We start from the raw sequence: 19,131 nt of genomic DNA, 5'->3' as shown, positions 1-19,131 counted from the left end.
CATTAAATAAATATCTAAGTAGGTGTGAAGACCTCATTAATGGTTAACGGCACTTTTATAGTATTAATGCATCACTGTAAGATGGTTAATCTGAATGAATTTGAAAACTTTGAAAAATTAATTTAATAATAATAATCGATTATCCTACTGACTGCGCCAATTATATATTAAAACTTCGAGCTTTGATTTTTAAAAACAAAATTACAATTACAAATATATTTTTATTAATCATCGTTAGAACAAAGAATGAATTATTGAAAGAAATATAGTTTTTATTATCTTCTGTATTTCCGCGGAGTCATCACATTCATTATATGCCGTCAACTGTTACTTCATATGTAACTCGCGGGTCAAATTCCAAATAAGTTTAAGACACCGATCGTATACTCACTTTCAAAATTATCGTATGCGGGTCGATGACTTCCCCTGTCCCCTCCTGGATAAGGACAATTTTGAAAATGATTATGTGGTCGTTCTCTAAACTGAGTCCTAATTTGACCCGCGAATAAAACTAATATATTAACTTCCTTCCAATACTTTCTATGTAAACAAGTAATTTTTAGACACCCGGTATGATAAAAATGTATTAAAATGACACTAAAAGATTTATGAATTTTAATAGAATCCAATGTCAATAAATTTTGTGTGTGGCTTTTATACAACAAAGCAGAATTTATAATTTAAGTCTACTTTTTCTGTCATGTATAAATTATTCACAACTGCGAACGGCCCCAGTGGTACAGCATATTATATTTATATGTTTTGTTCATCTTCAAGTCACATAACTTGATACGTCGAATATGTGGATATATGCGGATTGGTTTTTATTATTTTTTACACAATTATAAGTGATCTGAACTGCAGTGTAATTTTTATAACAAAGGGGTTAGTTAACCTTTAAAGATTTCAAAAAATGGCATACTCTGAAAGTATCAAAATAAACACGTGGTATCATGTATTTTCTTATGGAGATTCCGAAAATAACATCAGTTTTTGAGTTTGATCAATGGTTTTCGTGAAAATCCAATTTTTTCTTCTTGATTCACCCACCGCCATCTGTTCGGCAAGACACAAACTATACTCTTCAATCTACTATATAGTGAGAACTGAGTAGAATTTAAATTATAGTTCGGACATTCTGGCATAGAGGACGCACCTAGAATTATTCTATTAGAACTACCAAGTTATATTTCCATAGATACTACGGTAATATCTCTATGTATATTTCTCTAATGCTGAATTTGTATGTTTTATTCGTACCATCCGAACAATCGAAAAGAAAACTATAGAATATATGGATGCATATCAGTTTTCTAATATGAAATTCGGCTCCCCAGAAAATCCAATTTTGTTGTTTTCGTGGCACCTGTCATATCCGCAACCCGTTATATGACTCGCATAGATAAAAAATCCATTTTTAAAATAAACCTCAATATTCTATGATTTTACGATTTTAGCGCTCCCTACCGAGCGATGCCGGAAACTATAAATAGTATTCTTCATGTAATTCGACAACCAGTTCTACTATATAGTGTATGATTGGTTGCCTCTCCTTACGGGTAGAACTAAATATTTATAATCAATTATATTTAAATTTGATATTTTTTAAAACAGCTATCTAATCAAACAAGTGATTAAAGAATATCCAAAAAACAAGACGGTATCATGTATTTTTTTATGGAGATTTCGAAATACAATCAGTTTTTTAGTTTGAGCAATGGTTTTCTTGACTTTTCTCCACTTTTCCTCACTTAATGATTTTTTTCGGAGAAACTGTTTGCTTTTGAGGGATCCTCATACCAAATTACCCCCTCATGCAAAATTCTAGCGAAATCGGAGACAAAAGATTTTTTTTGTCATTTTTGTAACATCAATTTATTCCATTCATGGTTGGTCAAAGTTCCACAATCTGATTTCAAAAATTTACCTTACCTTGCTTGCACATTCAAATATTTATATAAACCTGTGAAAAAATCTAACAACACAATAATGGTATTAACATTTAATTAAAGAAAAGTCTTAATGTAATGGTTCACAAAATATGTTGGTCCATTCATATTTACATCAAAGCATGAGTATGGTATTTTGTAACAGATCTCATGTTCTTATATCCTAAAACAGTTAATACTAAAGATGACTAGAAAGATTCCCGTTAAGTTTGTTTTACTATTTTTTTTTTATTTCGAGTTAAAAGTAAATAAATATGAGAAGAAAACATTCAAAACCTCACAATTCCAAATTTTGCCAAATCGAGTTAAGCACTGATGTAGGTAGATGTCTTTATGACAAAAATTCTCAGAGCCCCTTTTAAATTTTGTTGAAGAACAAAGTTTCAAGCAAAACCTCATTTATTTTACTAGCAGTTTCAAACAAAAACGAGCATGTCCATTAAACCAATAAGAAAAGGCCCCGCTGGTCACGTGAACTGTCAATGTTGTTGTTTATGGCTTCACCAGTTTTTAGATTATGTTCTACAGTGTTTCGGTGTGCGAATTGCTTAGCTAGTGTTTTGATACAAAAATAAGGAAAATATTGATTGTGGAAGTGGTGTATTAGTGAAAAGTACTTCAAAAGCCTACCAAATGTGAAACTGCCAAAGACTTGAGTAATTCTGGCTCTTCTTGCTGTAATGTTTTTACCCCGTCTTAACACAATACAAAGGTATTCTATTGTGTTAAATTGCGACTAATTGATGCTTTGGACGCAATTGACCTGTGTCGTTCTTCTAAACAAACAATTGCAAGACCAAACCTACAGTATTATATGGTAATGAATGTTGGATGATGTAAAACAAAGAGGAAAATAAGACAATTTTTTGGAGGGATACTAGTGGAACAAGATGAGAGGAGAAGTGGTCAGGCAGAGGTCTATGTTGATTGGGGCATATAGCCAGAATGGAAGAAAACAACCATAGAAAAGAAGATCGATCAGCATACATGTGACTGCGACGAAGACGACTGTGCAATCCATATTTAATTCAAAACTGAAGCAATGAGCAATTATTTGTAGTTTTATTAAAGACTATTATCTTTTTTACCATTTTTAGCATAATAGGACTTTTCCATCTTTGTTACTCTTGAAAATTAAAACGTTTTTAAATTAAAGTTGATGTCTTAGAATTTGCATTTGGTTTTTTTGATGTTAAAATAAACTATTCTAAGTGCATTTTGTTATTATTTAGCCCCATTTACATAGTTCATTTATTAATACGAATTTCATTCAAAACTATTTCAGTCCCATGCAAACTCAAACAAAACCTCGCATGTCCAAAATTTAAACTTAAATATTAGATAGGAAATGTCTCAATTGAAGGACATGTGGGGTTTTAAATGTTACCTCGTCATATCATTACTACAATCAATAAATATTTATACAGTGCTTTTGATTATATGCCAATCAAATTAATATATTTCAAGGAATGAATTTAAATCAATTGAAAACCTCTATCTGCTCTTAAATGCGTGTCATCTGACTTTTCACCATCCCCATTTTGTACTGTTGACTCAGTGACTTCGTCGAATGAACAAGTGCCAGTACCGTGAAAGTGAAGTGAACTCAGGTGTCAGTATGGCTATTTCTTGGAGATCAAAGAAAGGATGGAGACAGCTATATATCACAACTTATATACAGAAGGTTGTTTATCAAACTAAAATCGTTTTTATTTTATTTACCTTTTCGCCTCTACTAAAAATTTTATTTTCTTGACTCAAGTTGTTTTTGAAATGACCTCGCAATTTTTTGTCATATGGCATTATTGTGCTTCTTTGGACTCAAAATTAAATGATAAGAAATTAATTTGAATTACAATCTAAGTAATAATAATTGTGATTTTATTGTGAGTAGAAAGCATTTATTTAGTCAAGAAATTCAGTTTGGTTCTTATCTTTGCTTCATAAGGCAAAGCCATAACCCATTTCCTTAGCCCGATTAATACTACCGAGCACAGAACTAAAATAGCTCCACCTATAGAAAATTTGTTTGGGATTTCATTAAAAAAAATTACCTGCCATATGAAAGCAAAAACAATATCACTGCTTCTAGCTATAGCAACAGGACCAGCCTGCTCCATTTGTAAAGCTAACGTTAGTAGAATTTGTCCCATAAAACTGAAAATTGCCAGTGCTACTATAAGATATCTATCCATACCACAAGGTGGCATGCACAATGCTCCCAATAAGATAGTTATTATAAAACACTGAACGAAAGCGAAAGCTCCAAAATTAGTCATAATTACTGAAAAATGTATCCCTTTAAGAGCACGTAATAGAACATAGGCATTGGCCCCAAATAATGTAGCCGAAAAAGCCGCAACTGCTCCCCACATTTCAGTCTTCTGTCCGTTATCACCAAGTGAATTCACAGTATCTCCCAACAATAAGGGAGGTCTAGTAATCAGAACAACTCCAATTAGAGTGAGTATAACTGAAACAACATTAAATAACCCACAGGGTTCTTTTAAGAACATCCTGGCGAAAATACCTGTAAAAACAGGCACAGAAAAAACTATTACTGAAGCATCTGCGAGAGGCATGTGGCGGAATGCATAGAAACTCAATACCAAAGATACTGTACCAGTTAATGATCTTAAAAGCAACATAATACGTTTTCCTTTTGGAAAAACTGTTTCTTCTCTATAAATTATTATTGGTATTGCTGGTAGGAGTACTCCCAAATAACGGTAAGCAGCTAAAGCCATCGGATGCACGTCGGTCATCCATTTAACAATTACAGAACATAGTGAAAAAAATAATGAACTTAACGTTGCTAATATTAATCCTAGATAGGGGCAATGGCAACATGGTCTTGAATCCGGAATTTTATACTCCTCTTCGAGTTCCTCATCAACGAGCTGCTGCAGTTCTACGTTCTCTGACATTATTTCGTTTCTAAAAAGATTGTTTTCATTTTCATTTGCTAAAATTTAAATTAAACAATACCTTTGAGGGTCTCTTAGGAGTCATAAAGTTACAAAATCAGTCTTATATTCAGTTTCTAATACTGAGATTTTACATTACGGTTTGAATAAATCATTTTTAACTAATTTTGTATTTTTAATCACTGCATGATTCCGAATTGCGACATTTTTGTCAAATTTAAAAATTGATTTGTTTTGGTTTAGGACTTGTCCATAAATAGCAGTTTTTCGCGAATCGTAACGTGATATTACGTAAAAATTTAATGGATGTAAAACTCAATTAACAAAGACCCTTAAATATAAATAATTACCTAATATTACGTATTATTTTTGATTCTCTAGTTATATTTAATTTATTCGCTAAATGAAATACTGTTATTAAGATATAAAAAAAGTACTAGTAGTGGTACTAACTTTTTTGATACTCGTGATGTCACAGATTTGAATGAAACTTTTTTGTAACATGTCAATGTAGCAAACACCTTCGAAACTTGATCGTTACCTTGTAGCAGTAGCCACCGTCAGTCAAACGTCATAGATTTGTAAAAATTTCAAAACATTTTTGGAAGAATCATTAAATTGCAGTTCTAATAAACAAAAAAATAAGGCAACTTCAAAAAACACAACACATTCATTTTTCTAAATGCATACTTTTATTTTAGCTATTTTTTCTAATTAAAACATCAATTGGAATTTGTGTAATGAAAATGTAAGATGGACATAGTTTCTACAACGTTTCGTTACAAAGTTTTGCCAATAGTTTCCAGATTATTAATAGCACGTAGAACTTATGCCAGGTAAAATTTAGGTTATTATAATGAATTGTAATTGAAACCCTAATTATTTATTAGGTTAGCTGAAGTAGGTAGATTGGAAACACCAAAAGTATCTGGAAAATATGAAACTGGTCAGTTGATTTTACACCGAGTTTTTGGTTATAGAGGCGTTGTTCTCTTTCCCTGGTTAGCTAGAGTTTATGATAGAGATTTACCTAATCGACGTGAAGCCGACGACGATGCTTCACAGAGCGTTGGCAAAGAAGTAAGAGGAAGAACTCACACGTTTTATCAAGTTTTAATTGATCAGCGAGATTGTCCATATATTGTAAGTGTTTTATTCACAATTCCATTTTGTAATATGCAATAGCTGAATCTATTTAAACACTTTGTTCAATTACCGATCAATACTAGAGTGGTTTTTATTGCCTATTTTATTCAAATAAATAATCATGGTGTATACAATTTTGCTTCTAATCTGTAATTATTAATCACTTTTTCTGATAAAGATTTGTATATTATAAAAATATAAATTTGTCACATTAGGAATCAGTGTATGGGTGTATCTAGGAAATTTCTATCAAATTTATTTTTAGAGAGCTCAAACAGAAGCAGTAACATTCTTAGGAAATCAAGATTCTTCCAGAAGTCTATATGCTATTCCAGGTCTAGATTATGTTGCTCACGAAGATATTATTCCGTACGTTAGTGCAGAAAAGTCACCTTTAAACCATGAACTATTTGACAAATTTTTGGCTGTGAATCCCAAAGGAGGTAAATACTGACAACATATTTCATTATAAATAATTTGAATTTAAAATTTTTATTGCAGACCCGCCTTTCTTAGCTCAAGACACACTGAAAGCTTGGCAAAACAAAAACCATCCTTGGCTAGAACTATCAGATGTACATAAAGAAACTACTGAAAATATTAGGGTGACAGTTATACCATTTTATATGGGCTGTAGAGATTCACATGCAAGTTCCGTTTATTGGGTGAGTAAAATGTAGTTGATCAATATATACGTAACGCAGTCCATGACTTCTTGGTCTCATATAATAAAGTGCGTTCGTACAACCGTGATCTACTAAGGCAGTTGCATTAGAAAATTTTTGCGAAAAAATCATCCGTAGTGTGCGCTTGTTTAGTATCCAAGGCTACTGTATACGAATGTGGCTTCACAGAGATTGAACATCCACCATGTAGCCCTGATCTGGCCCCATCCAACTATTTTTTGTTTCTTATTGAAGAAATTTAGAAAGCTTTTACCTACATACACACACACACTATATGACGACAATGGTGGAGCTAACCCTTCACGATACACCTCCTGGAATCTATAAAATTAGAGGGAAAACAGAGACTACTAAGATAAGAACCTGTCAAAATGACAGGTGATGATGCAATATCGTATCTTAACATTTGTGGACTTTGTTTGGGTGCAGATATTTAATGGGGCTGGCTTTCTCACTCATGTGGTTGTGTGTGTTATAAGATTTGTAAGTCTTTTTTGTATAATTTTGTAATAAAGTTCATTTGTTGTAATTTAAATCAGATTCTAAAAATTCTAGTACATTTGAGATGAACTGAAAAAGTGGGAATACTGGAAACAAATTAATGACAGTTGTTACAGTACTGATAGAAGAGTTGAGAATTATCAATTCGTAAGATTTTACACACTGTGTATATCTAGATTTTTGTTATTTTAGTGGAGATATTGCATAAGATTGGAAAACTTGGGTTCACTTAGTGTTCAACTGAGAGAGAGACATTGGAGAATATTTTCTTTATCTGGTACTTTAGAGACTGTAAGGGGCCGAGGTGTAGTAGGACAAGAACCAATTTTAACGAGGACTCTTCCAGCTTTTCAATATAGTAGTCACGTGAGTTTGCAAGCTCCTAGTGGTCACATGTGGTGAGTAATCGATTAAGTATTCTCAAGATATCTTTTGTATAATTTTTTTATTGATGAATATAATTTAAATCGTTTTTTTAGGGGTACATTTAGAATGGAACGTGAAGATGGATATACTTTCGACTGTAGAATACCACCTTTTTCATTAGAAAGTAAACCTGAAGGTGGCTCTGCATCTCCTCCAGATTCCACTTAAATACTTACCTTGTATATTAAATTGGAAATATGTATATATTGTATTGATATTTAACAAAGAAAGAAGTTCAAAATGACAATTGAAATTTAATTTTCTTGTTAATTCAAAAAAAAAACAATGTTCTTTCCATACCAGATGTTAGAACTCGTCCTGAATCTAAATAGCAATAACAATTTTTCAGATCAAACTTTATTTACTTACAATATAAGTATTTTTAAATTAGTTTTTGAGTTACATGAATGGTAATATCATATCCGTTTATCGGTTGTAACTTCCAAATCCGAGGCCGACGCCTCTCATGGTATGCGTCGTGGTCCGTGCCACTTCGTATTGTTGTTCCATGGCGCTGAACATTTCGTCTTGTTTTTTAAGCACTTCGCTGGCAGCTTTATTTCCATCATTTGGTGTTTTAATGCCCATTAAACGTTTGAATTTATTGGCCACTTTACCTGAAACGAATTTATCGACAATATAAATTTTTGAGATGATCTATCTCCGGAAGTGATGAGGGAGAAGTATTTTTTCGACAGGAGAAAAACATCCCTATAAATAAAGCGCATTTAAATTTTCGGCTAGAATCTAGAGAATATTATGATACTTAATTTGTTATGAAATCTTATAACCACAAACTGATAGTTTATAGAAGAGCTAATATTGAGTTATGGAAATCGACACATCTATTGGACAGCCCTGTATTGTTTATTATTCCAGCAGTATGGTATCATTGTATTCTTCCTTCAAGGGGCTACGTTTATAACTTGTTTCTATTTTAAGAAATGCGAGCCAGAGTCTCAGCCTTTTTCTATCGTCAACTTCACCATTGTAAAGCAAGTTATTTTAGTGGCCTCTTGGTAAAAGCGACATGTATCACCGGAAAATTTTCCCATGATCTGCAAACGATAATTCATGGGGCAATGCTTTTTTGTTCTAATTTTCTTGGCTTTTCCCATCTCGTCGAGTAGGAGAGGAATGACTTTCTTCGATAATTTTGCAGGATCTACCTACCAACTGTATATAAAAGTAAACTTTTTTAACAATACTAAAAAACTTTTTTATGCTTAATTGTCAAATCACAAAAAATAAGTAGGAAACTTAAATTATACACGGTTACTTTGAAATTTGTAAAACGGAATTAGAAAATGTTATAGTCTTTTTTATCATTTACAGCTTTCTCATTTCTATGTATGTGAACTATTTCTAATTTTTGTTTCTTGTATTTGAGTCATCTATGTTATCTAGCTTTTATTTTTGATCGCATTGTTGATTCTTCAATCTATTTTCTAAATATTGAGATGCCTGTCCTACGTAAACAGCATCACAATTATTACCAGGAACATCCTTAGTATAGAAAGTTTCTGCTGATAATCAGAATCCATTTAATAGTCGGTTTGTTGGATTAAGAGACTCATCCATCATCAGTTTCGAATTTATTAGTCCATTAATTGCGATTTTGGAATGTCACGTTAGATTCATATTTAAATTATCTGTAACCATATTTGCGATAACATTACAATCATACAGTGACTTGTGCGCAGTCGTCAGATGTTAGTTCCTTACAATCTGATGATAATTCAGATCATATTTTCACTATTATATATATATATATATATATATATATATATATATATATATATATATATATATATATATATATATATATACTCATTTAGACTACTTATATAGTGAATTTGGGCAGGATGACATTCATTATATTGGAGACTGCTATTATATAAAGGTTGTGTTAGGCAATTCCCCAGAAATTGATATTAGGAAGGCAGGTATCAAATAGCTAATAAGAATTAGTTAAAAACATTTTATGGGGAAAGAATGTGCATAGAATCATAACATTCTTTCTCAACTTACCGTCCGTATCTTGTGCAAAAGTTGTTCCTTCCCAAACTTTAGTTGCTTTTGGTGCATTTGGAAGTGGCTCTGGAGCTGTTGTTGAAGCAGTTGAAGTTTCCTCGCCTTTTTTCTGCCACAATAATTTACGTTTTTCGATTTGGTCTCTAAATCGTCCAGTAATACCAGGCATGAAGAATCTATCTTTATTTTGAGGATCGTTACCTTGTTCAGTGACTAGCTGATTGGATTTTGGATCTTGAGTTATAAAAAAATTATTATTATTATGAAACAATGAGTTTTTTTTTTATAATAATATAAGTTATTACATTACTCACCGTTTTGATTAAATTTGTTTCGTCTATCAAATCTTCTTTGGAAACCTCCCCTTCCTATTCTTTCGCGTGACCTAGATCTAGATCGTCTAGGAGATCTGCTACGTCTCCTATCTCTACTGTCTCTGGGCGATCTGCTTCTTCTTCGATCCCTATCTTGTCTACTTCTGTCATCTCTGCTACTATAACTTAAAAAAAATTACTTTGAAGGAAATCGGTAATTTTTTATGAACTGATGATATATTCATGGTGTATTTGCAGAGTTTACCATCATAAAATCAACGATCATAATTTCACTGCCTTCAGGAAGGAAAGACAGGGTGCAACGCAGTGCCACTCGGTATTAGTCAGAATATCGTAGGTATTATGATCGTGAAAGAAGAGAACTAGAACGTCGTAGCTGAGTACACAGAAACATTTTTACAGAAGAAGAAACGACAGTTTAATTGATTACACAATAACGTGAAGTAACAGCTAAGGAGATCACAAGCCATTCTGTGGAAAGGTAACGCTGGTTAAGGGTGGGAACTTGAATAAGGTTTAGCTTGAAGGGTGCGCAATTTCCATCCTATTCAGATAAAAAAACTCTAATGCCTGGTTCTTTGAGCTTTAGCATAGATCGTTGGTTCATATCCGGCTCGAAGGACCACACTGTAATTGTGTGTTGGTGAAGTGGAAGTAGTGTGTTTAGTGAGATTTGGAAAAAACTTTATAATAAAAGGTTTGGATCAAGTAATAGTTCGCTTTCTCGTGATTTACATATTGACTTAAAGTAAATCAAAAATGGACAAGCAACTACCTCTGGACCACTACATATGGATTGACCTAAAACATAGTAGGATAATGGATATACTGTTCTAACACACTAATTGAAAATATGCTATAAATGTATTTTGAAAAAAACTTTCAGATGGAAATATATGTAATTAATGTGGGGATTCCCCCATTTGGTGAGTACGATTAATCATAAGTGAAAACCAGTTTGAACAGTTTCTGTTGGAACATGAAGTTGGCAGAAGCTTCAAACTTAAGTTGAGGGATGTATTGAAATAATATATTAACAAATGAAGCAAAAATTTTAGTTTCTAGGTTAGCCGCTAATGGCGTCAAGTCGATAAAATAACCAAGGAGAATTAACTAACTCGGGAGTGCTGAATACATGGTGAAGAGGGAAATATTTCCGTATGTGTCTAGTTTAGAGTGGTAGAGTTCAATATTTCTATTTCAATAAGATATTTTTACAAAAATTACATCAACGATTTTAAGGAAATCAACATCGAATGTAGAACGGCACAGTTTAATAATGGAAATCGAATGTTTGTATGAAAATTCTCATTCTTTTATTAGGTCTCATCAAATGACTACAATACTATAGTAAGGAGACATTCAAAGACCTTTTTGTCGATATAAACATCCCCAATGGATCGCAGATGCAAGGAAAGGGTGTAACTACTGCCTAGTTTCGACGTTAATACATCTCATCAGAGTGGTATAACAACCTCTCGTTCGAGAAGACGTCAAAGAAGAATTTGGTTCATGTAGTTGAACTTTCCCCAGCAAACACAAAGTGGCGCCATCCAACCACGAATCATTGGTCAGGTAGGAATTTAAGGTAGTCGTCGATAATATAGATTCCATTTTGATGGTATATGAGGTGTGTCAAATATATCAAAATATATGATTTTAGGCTTCTGCTAATTAAATTTTTTAAAAGGATAACAACTTGACGTTTCGATCTGTTGTGGTCTTTATCAAAATATTTGTTATATATATTTGTTGCATTAATTTAATGTTTTCTGGAGTGAGTAGTCACAGGAACACCCGCACGTAGGTTATTTTAAAATGCTTCTCATCCCCAAAGAAACAATTTTTATAATTATTGAAAATAATTGGACAAAAGTCACCATTAACAGCCCTCATTCTGTTTTTGATTTTTGTGTTCTTTAGTAAACAGATTTACAACGGGGCGCAACTCAATAGGAGATGTTATCCAAAACAAGTTGACTGAGTTGTCGTTCGAGCTTTACTATAATAAAATAGAATTTTTTCCTCAATAAAGTCACTGTTTGAAAAATGACTTCCGTAAAACTAACATCCTATAAACACCATAATTTATATCCCTGGAAGCACCATTAGCCGATGATACTCACTATAAACACTCGATATATTTTTTAATTATTATTATAAGTTCCGACGTTATTGCGTCTCACTATAGTGGTATAACAACCTCTCGTTCCAGTAGAGACCCGAACTGAAGACAACGTCAGTTATTTGGTTCATGTAGTTGAACCTTACCCAACACATGCTATCTGGCGCCATCCTCACCAAAACCATTAGCTGTTGATACTCACTATAAACACTCGATATATTTTTTAATTATTATTATAAGTTTCGACGTTATTCCGTCTCACTAGAGTGGTATAACAACCTCTCGTTCCAGGAGAGACCAGAACTGAAGACAATGTCAGTTATTTGGTTCATGTAGTTGAACATTACCCAGCGAACGATATCTGACGCCAGTCTCACCAACACCATTAGCCGTTGATACTCACTATAAACATTTTTTAAATATTATTATTATATTAATCTCTAATAAAATAAAAAAATAAGGATGGATCATCTACGACCAGTGTTAAGGTGTAAGAAGAAATGATCTTCGATAAACTTTTAATTTAATAAAGATGATGTTATGGTATACCACCAACCTTTCTCTCGATTTAGCTCTTCTATCATCTTTTCTATCTTCGTCCCTTTCTCTATATCTGTCCCTATTTCTGTCGTCGTCTCTGCTTCTGCTGTCCCGGTTTTTAGATCTGTCTTCATCTCTATACCTTAAAAAAATTTCTTATCAATAATTAAGGAGGAAATGATATTTTTGATCTTAAAAGTTAGATTCAAACCAACAGTAATGGATTTAATGGGTTGAACACGACACGCTCTTCAGATAGTATAATTGTGAGTATTGGTGTTAACAGTGTGTTTAGTATGAATATCAATATTTCCCGAAATTCCAGACACTTAATCAGAACATTGGTGGGTTTTACAATATTGGGAATACGAGGCTTCAGACTTGTTTTCATTGCCGCCACCAGAAGCTTTGACGGTAGAAAACGTTCTAGGCGAACCCGCTGAAGATAAACGTGTTGTATTGATCAGTAAACGTGACCGAGGACTCACAAGCTCAGATGAATGAATCTACCTTTGAGTACTTCTACAGTGAAAAGGAGATTGGGAGTAGCGGGTCTTTTTGTAATGGTGGCAGTGCAGAAACCTCTTTTAAGACTTCAAAATGAAATCAAGAGATTGCAGTGTTCTAAAGAACATAAAAATTGGACGCATGAAGAGCGGGAAAGAGTTTTATGGAGTGATGAGACTAGTGTTTGTGCGCAGGTCAAAGGAAGAACAGATGTTAGATCCATATGTAAGACACGACGGAGACTTGGTGATGTTTTGGAGCAATGGCGATTGGAGATCTGGAAAAATTGAAGTGATTTTGAAGAGAGAGGCTGAAAAAATATTAAACGAAAATTTATGGCCACCGCCTGATCGGTAGAAAATTTATTTTCCAGCATGACAATGATCATAAGCATTCCTCGAAGCTGTGCAAAGAGTATTTGAAAGACTTGGAAAGGAAGAATGTACTGAAAGTAATAATTTGGCCGTCCTCAACCCGATTGAGTTGTTACTTAATTTGAACAAGTCTCTCAAAACAAAAGTCATCGACATATCAGCCTGGTACCAACAACCAACTTACATTATGACTTAATTTTGACGTTCTCATTACGAGAAATGGCGCATCAAGAGCATACACGTCGGGATCCAAAGATGTCTGGTCAGGACGAAGTTAGGGAAAACTCTTATGGAGAACCGATCGTCAGAACTAAGTATAGAGGCGAAAGACTAATTGAACCATCTAGTATGGTTCCCTCGTGAACGATTAGAGGCATTGAGGTCGAAACGACCTCAACTTATTCTCAAAGTTTAAATGGGTGAGATATCTACCGCGAGACTCGAATCATAGTGCCAACCTTTGATGTTAAAATTACCTGGATCTTTCTTCTCTGCCGTTGTATCTTTCCTTATCGGATCTGTCTTCTCGTCGATCTTTGGAAAAATCCTTGTATTTGGGACTACCGCGTTTCGTATCATCTCTATCTCTACCATACCTGGATGGGGATTTGGATTCATCGTCAGAGTCCTGGAGGAAAAAGTCTCTCTTACCTATTTTGATGGTTTTACCAAATCATCTAACGAACAGGATAATGATTTGAAAATAATGAAGTGGAATCGTTAAATCGCGTTTATTAGAAAACAAAATATTTGTTTTTGGCAGTGTAGTTAGTAAAATGTTTTTATTGGGTATCGCTCCGATGGTATAATTTTTTTGCAACATAGAGCTTGAATATTTGAATGAGCCCAATAGTATCTATTAAGCAAACATTTTGAAACGGCGCCCACGGAGGCTATTTTACTTATTTACACAAAAATTCTCACTCACTATAAACTTCGAATGCCGATGGGTAGTCCTCTAAGGACTAGGAAGATGGTTGATTCGCTCATTCCGACTGACGAGCGTAGCGAATAATCGAGAAACAACGCAAAGTTTCCATACAATACAAAATAGTACGGTTACTCGACTAGAGATATCGTTACTGTGGGCAACGTTTACTAATTCGACTGCAAATTTAATAATTCAATTCCTGCCCCTTCCCTTGTATTTTTTCGGTATAATATCAGGTAATACTTTCCTTAGTTCGGGGGGAGAGGGGGACCCTTAAAACCCTCCCATTGGCTACGCTCGTGGTTAATAAGTGACCTTTCATTTCATATCCTTCTATATATTTCTCATGGGGTCCTTAAGGTACCCCCGAATCGGCATCTACGTACTAATCAGGTTCGGATTGTGCATAAGTGCCCAAAACAGTTTACGACTAAATTAAAATGATTATTATATAATTCAAATAATAATCTGAACTAATACATTTTTTATGATCTAATTTCAAGATTAGGTTATGTTAATCATCCGGGATACACGAATATATTCTGCGCGCTGTTTCCATTACCTATAATGACTTTAGTCCCGACGATCTAAAAGAGTGGCGTGATTTAATAGGGGAATTTCGCTGTAATCAGTTCAGCCTAAGGGTTAATACTGTGGGCAGATCCGGAGTAAATTGTTTTTCCTTCTGCAACTTTCCGAACTGTCTAGTTCTTAATGATAAATAATAACAATAAAAACATATGTACAAATATACAATATAATAGAGCGTGTGAGAGATTTTGTGCAGTTGTTTTTAACTAGATTCGCACCAATTTTGTAAATATTCATATAAAGATGGAATTGAATTAATAAATAATATAAAACACATAAAAATAGACTATAGAAAAAGAAAAAGGAAGGATGTTGTTTTTTGGGTTATTCATGATCGTAATGTGGCATACACGAGAATTAGAACTTTATGTTTAATGAGATATTATAATTTGGTGATGATTAATAAAGATACGAAATCAAAATAACTGAAAGTTGCTAGTCTCATTTTTTTTCTATAAATAAATAAATAGCCACTGTGAGAAGGCGAATTAATATTTTGAAAACTAGTATTGTCAAGTTCGACAATAAAATTTCAATAATTGCTCCACATCCAGTATCGTTCTGATCGAATAAAGTTTTTCATTTGACTATGATATATCCAAATCAAAACAATTATTACTTTATATATATATATATATATATATATATATATATATATATATATATATATATATATATAACTTGTGATTGATTAACGTACAATAAACAATTACAATAGGAAATATAATTGAGAAATTCCTTTACTAGTGATATATTCAAAGTGAGAAATATTAAACTTGAGTGAGGCGCAATAAATGTGTGTATGTTTACTTTTACCTGTTATATTCGAAACTTGAGTAATTTATTGTTAACAGTCACCATCCTTAAATTGATACTCACCAGAAGATTGATGTAGATGTTCACTATTGGCTTTTTCTGTGTTGAGGCTCGGGTTACAAGTTCTTTACAATATGTTAACAGAGTAAGTTAATATCAAAAGATTCAACTTCATTGTTTGTTTGTTTTGTTAAATTTTCAATAAAATACTTTATTAAATTATTATTTTTTGGATTTTGGATGCCTAAACATTATTCCAACAAATACAAACAAAATTTACGATGGAATAATTAGTATTGTTGCCAACTCGTTCAATGATACGGACCGCGAAGCCGGTCCTGTTCTATTATGTTGATATAATCTAAAGTTTGGTGGACGCGCCGGATGTTTTTTTTCTTAAAAGGTCAATTTTTCGTATTGTATTTATAAGCTATTTACATTATGTTGTGACTGTTTTTATGAAAAAGAAGCCCTTTTATTTGTTTATGGTAATCTAAAGATTCAAGAAACTGAATTACCTAGGAAACTGTTGGATATAAATACGGATCCAGGGACAGTAAAAATGGTCCATATATTCATATAGTGAACATATAAGTTATTGATCCATGATTCTATAAACATTTCATTGAACTGATGATTCTGCAGAATTACAAATTTTTATTTCAATTGCATCTATTTTTGTTATTAAGATCAATTTATAATCAATATTGTATGCTGTAATTTATTTGTTAAATAGTACAGTTTTATTGTCTTCAGTCTCCTTTAAAAAGTGACTTTTGTGCCTTAATTTGAGACAAAGAATACAGCTCCTCAAAGGCTCGGGTGAGTTTAATGTGAACCTTTAAACCTCCACACATGTAACTGCTGTGCAAGGAGCATACTGCATTTTTCTTTTTTTCTGTTACAGAAATTGTCAATCAAATACCTTCCAGTATGACAATCAAAAGGTAAAAATTGACCATTGTACATAAATATTTTTTTTCTTGAACTCTTCACTACCTTTACATATGTTATTCTTGTCTTGATTTTAGATCTGAAGATATTAGAATTAACAGATATGGCAGCCTGCAGATTCTGTTGGGTGAATGACAAAACCCCACATTCCCTCAAAATGTGAGAATCTACAGAACACCAAAGCACTACACCTTGGAGTAAATGAAATAGAAGATAAAGATCTCTGGCAGCTACAGCCATCCCACATTCTAAACTTTCTCAGAAGAGTAGGTTCCCCAGTATTGCAGCAAGAAAGGGGACATAATAGATCCTTTGGACCAAAGTGTACATAATACCCCAATATCTATATACATACATGGTATAATATTTTCCAGCTGATCAATGGAAAACTTGTATCTTTTCAAACATTTCAAATTGTGTATCGTTAAATGTTTACAAAAATAGATTATTTTCACAGAACTATATCTCTTGTAAATTGATGAGAATTCTTTTTTTCATGAAAAATGCACATTTTTAATCATAGATGACTCAAAGAGTTACCAAAATATATTTGCTAATAATTCATGCTTCAATAAAATATTGAAGTTATTTTCAAAATTTTAATTGTTAACCTCAGATTATTGAACAAAAATACCATCTGAGTATTTATTTTTATCTAGCAGGTGAAAAATATCAAATTTCTCATGAAAATCCATGTATTATTTTCGTATTTCAAGTTTATTCTCAATGAGCAAAATTGTTTTTCAAAAATTTTTTTATAGTACTCAGAAAGATACTGAAATGATTCTAAGTTAATCGCAAAATCCAAAAAATAAATAGGAATGTTTAAATTTGAATTACAAATTGTACTAGTAACATTTTCCTATAAAGAATATAATGAAAAGGTTTTCATAACTTTTCTTATAAAATGCATATACAGCTGTTTCAATGTCACTTAATAATATATATATTATTTTGTAAGAATAGTGAAGGTTAAACTTACATAATAAAACACATTTTCACTGCAATTTAAAATTTTGCATTAACACAAAGAACCTCAATTTAAACTAACATGATTATTTGATAGTATGCCAAAGAAAAATAAGCAAATTGAAGAATGTATGGAACTATTAAGTTAAAAATTAACGTCAATTATTCAAATGACATTGAGACCATAAAAAAATGCCAATTACTTCAGTTCTAGATAAAAAATGACTATAACATTGATCATTACCTCACTTAAACTCATTTGAACTTCATCGTAATTTGTGTCATCAGGTTGTTGAGATGTTGCAGGTTTTTTGTAGTTTTTCCCGGGTGGTCCATAAGAATCCTGTCAATAATTGTTGGTTGAAGATCGAACTAATTTTTTGCAGATAGTTGATTAGTAAAAAATAAGCAAATAAATATTACTATTCAAAATGTAAAACCATGCTTTTCAAATTAATTAAAACATATTATGATATACATTTGATTGATACAGCATATCTTCTAAAGTATTATAACACTCTTGTATAAAATTTATATTACAATTACGTAAATACGTTCTACTCTTGATCAATAATAAACATGGAGACACATCAACTGAAAAATTCGTACACTCACCATTGATTTTTCATCTGGAGAATCGTCTAAGTCATCATCGCTTCCATAATTAACTAAAGAATTCATTTTATATTTTGTTTTAAACACTATATTTCTCACTTTCTAGAACTTTAACATTAGAAAAATTTTCTAGTAACGCTTTATTTGTGATGAACGTCAAATAAAATCAGGACTCTCGATAAGTCAAAGTTCTTCTTCTTTTTTAAGAAGGCTCCTTTTAATTAAAACTACAGCTTGGATTAAGATAAAACGATAATATTCAGGTGACGTAACTTATCAATGAACAAGTGTTTCATTCATAATTTTAATGATAGAAAAACTCTTATTAATAATCAGCAACGTATCATTTACGTCTGCTACAATATTGCATATTTTATATCGTATGACGTCACACATACTTGACATATGAGAAACATGGTTGCAATCAGCCACTTCCGTCACGAAGTATAGATATGCATCTAAATGATAAATTTATCTTTCTTTTAAAAATTATAAAAAAAAAATTAATTTTAAAACAGAAGAGAGCTAAAATCAAGAACATTTAGATGCATTGATATATCAAAAGGTCTAAGAAATAAGAAATTTATATCTATACTTCGTGGTCTTATGAATGGGATAACGTCACTGTCAACAGTGTCAACCTAGCCCTCTTAGTTACATGAGAAACTGGATTAGGCATTTTTGCATCAAAATATCGACACTACT

At 32.4% G+C, this 19,131-nt stretch overlaps 3 protein-coding genes across 5 annotated transcripts; 1 reads left to right on the top strand and 2 right to left on the bottom strand.

Annotated features, from left to right (window-relative positions):
- Positions 1-1,987: 1,987 nt before the first annotated feature.
- On the bottom strand, positions 1,988-5,147 carry LOC130445066 (solute carrier family 35 member G1). The gene is made up of 2 exons (XM_056780558.1): positions 4,938-5,147; positions 1,988-4,886 (listed from the first exon to the last, which is right to left on the bottom strand). The coding sequence occupies exon 2, from the start codon at positions 4,874-4,876 to the stop codon at positions 3,851-3,853; it is 1,026 nt and encodes a 341-aa protein (XP_056636536.1). The 5' UTR covers positions 4,877-4,886; positions 4,938-5,147; the 3' UTR covers positions 1,988-3,850.
- A 178-nt stretch (positions 5,148-5,325) lies between these two features.
- On the top strand, positions 5,326-8,032 carry LOC130445057 (polymerase delta-interacting protein 2). The gene is made up of 6 exons (XM_056780546.1): positions 5,326-5,712; positions 5,767-6,019; positions 6,288-6,465; positions 6,524-6,687; positions 7,402-7,607; positions 7,689-8,032. Exons 1-6 carry the CDS (start codon positions 5,630-5,632, stop codon positions 7,801-7,803), a joined length of 999 nt encoding a protein of 332 aa, XP_056636524.1. The 5' UTR covers positions 5,326-5,629; the 3' UTR covers positions 7,804-8,032.
- Positions 7,977-18,622, bottom strand: LOC130445056 (uncharacterized protein ZC262.2-like). 3 transcript variants are annotated; one of them, XM_056780543.1, is made up of 7 exons: positions 18,427-18,622; positions 18,056-18,154; positions 14,027-14,178; positions 12,686-12,811; positions 9,984-10,168; positions 9,667-9,903; positions 7,977-8,252 (listed from the first exon to the last, which is right to left on the bottom strand). In XM_056780543.1, exons 1-7 carry the CDS (start codon positions 18,490-18,492, stop codon positions 8,062-8,064), a joined length of 1,056 nt encoding a protein of 351 aa, XP_056636521.1. In that variant the 5' UTR covers positions 18,493-18,622; the 3' UTR covers positions 7,977-8,061. The 3 variants fall into 3 exon arrangements, with proteins under 3 accessions (XP_056636521.1, XP_056636522.1, XP_056636523.1); XM_056780544.1 differs by having other exon boundaries at positions 9,984-10,162; positions 18,427-18,598; XM_056780545.1 differs by lacking the exon at positions 18,056-18,154 and having other exon boundaries at positions 18,427-18,598.
- Between the last annotated feature and the right edge of the window lie 509 nt (positions 18,623-19,131).

The sequence above is a fragment of the Diorhabda sublineata genome, chromosome 6 (assembly GCF_026230105.1).
Source record: "Diorhabda sublineata isolate icDioSubl1.1 chromosome 6, icDioSubl1.1, whole genome shotgun sequence".
Taxonomy (NCBI): domain Eukaryota; kingdom Metazoa; phylum Arthropoda; class Insecta; order Coleoptera; family Chrysomelidae; genus Diorhabda; species Diorhabda sublineata.
The sequence above is the reverse complement of the archived record's forward strand: the minus strand, read 5'-3'. Positions and strand labels throughout refer to the sequence as shown.

What these genes read in the sequence shown, in the direction of transcription:
- LOC130445066 (XM_056780558.1), bottom strand. Translation starts at nt 4,876, where the DNA reads ATGTCAGAGAACGTAGAACTGCAGCAGCTCGTTGATGAGGAACTCGAA.
- LOC130445057 (XM_056780546.1), top strand. Translation starts at nt 5,630, where the DNA reads ATGGACATAGTTTCTACAACGTTTCGTTACAAAGTTTTGCCAATAGTT. An exon ending in GCACGTAGAACTTATGCCAG is followed by an intron (nt 5,713 to 5,766) that starts GTAAAATTTAGG and finishes ATTATTTATTAG; the next exon opens with GTTAGCTGAAGTAGGTAGAT. An exon ending in AGCGAGATTGTCCATATATT is followed by an intron (nt 6,020 to 6,287) that starts GTAAGTGTTTTA and finishes ATTTATTTTTAG; the next exon opens with AGAGCTCAAACAGAAGCAGT.
- LOC130445056 (XM_056780543.1), bottom strand. Translation starts at nt 18,492, where the DNA reads ATGAATTCTTTAGTTAATTATGGAAGCGATGATGACTTAGACGATTCT. An exon ending in TTCAAATGAGTTTAAGTGAG is followed by an intron (nt 14,179 to 18,055) that starts GTAATGATCAAT and finishes TTTTTCCTCCAG; the next exon opens with GACTCTGACGATGAATCCAA. An exon ending in AAACAAATTTAATCAAAACG is followed by an intron (nt 9,904 to 9,983) that starts GTGAGTAATGTA and finishes TTATAACTCAAG; the next exon opens with ATCCAAAATCCAATCAGCTA.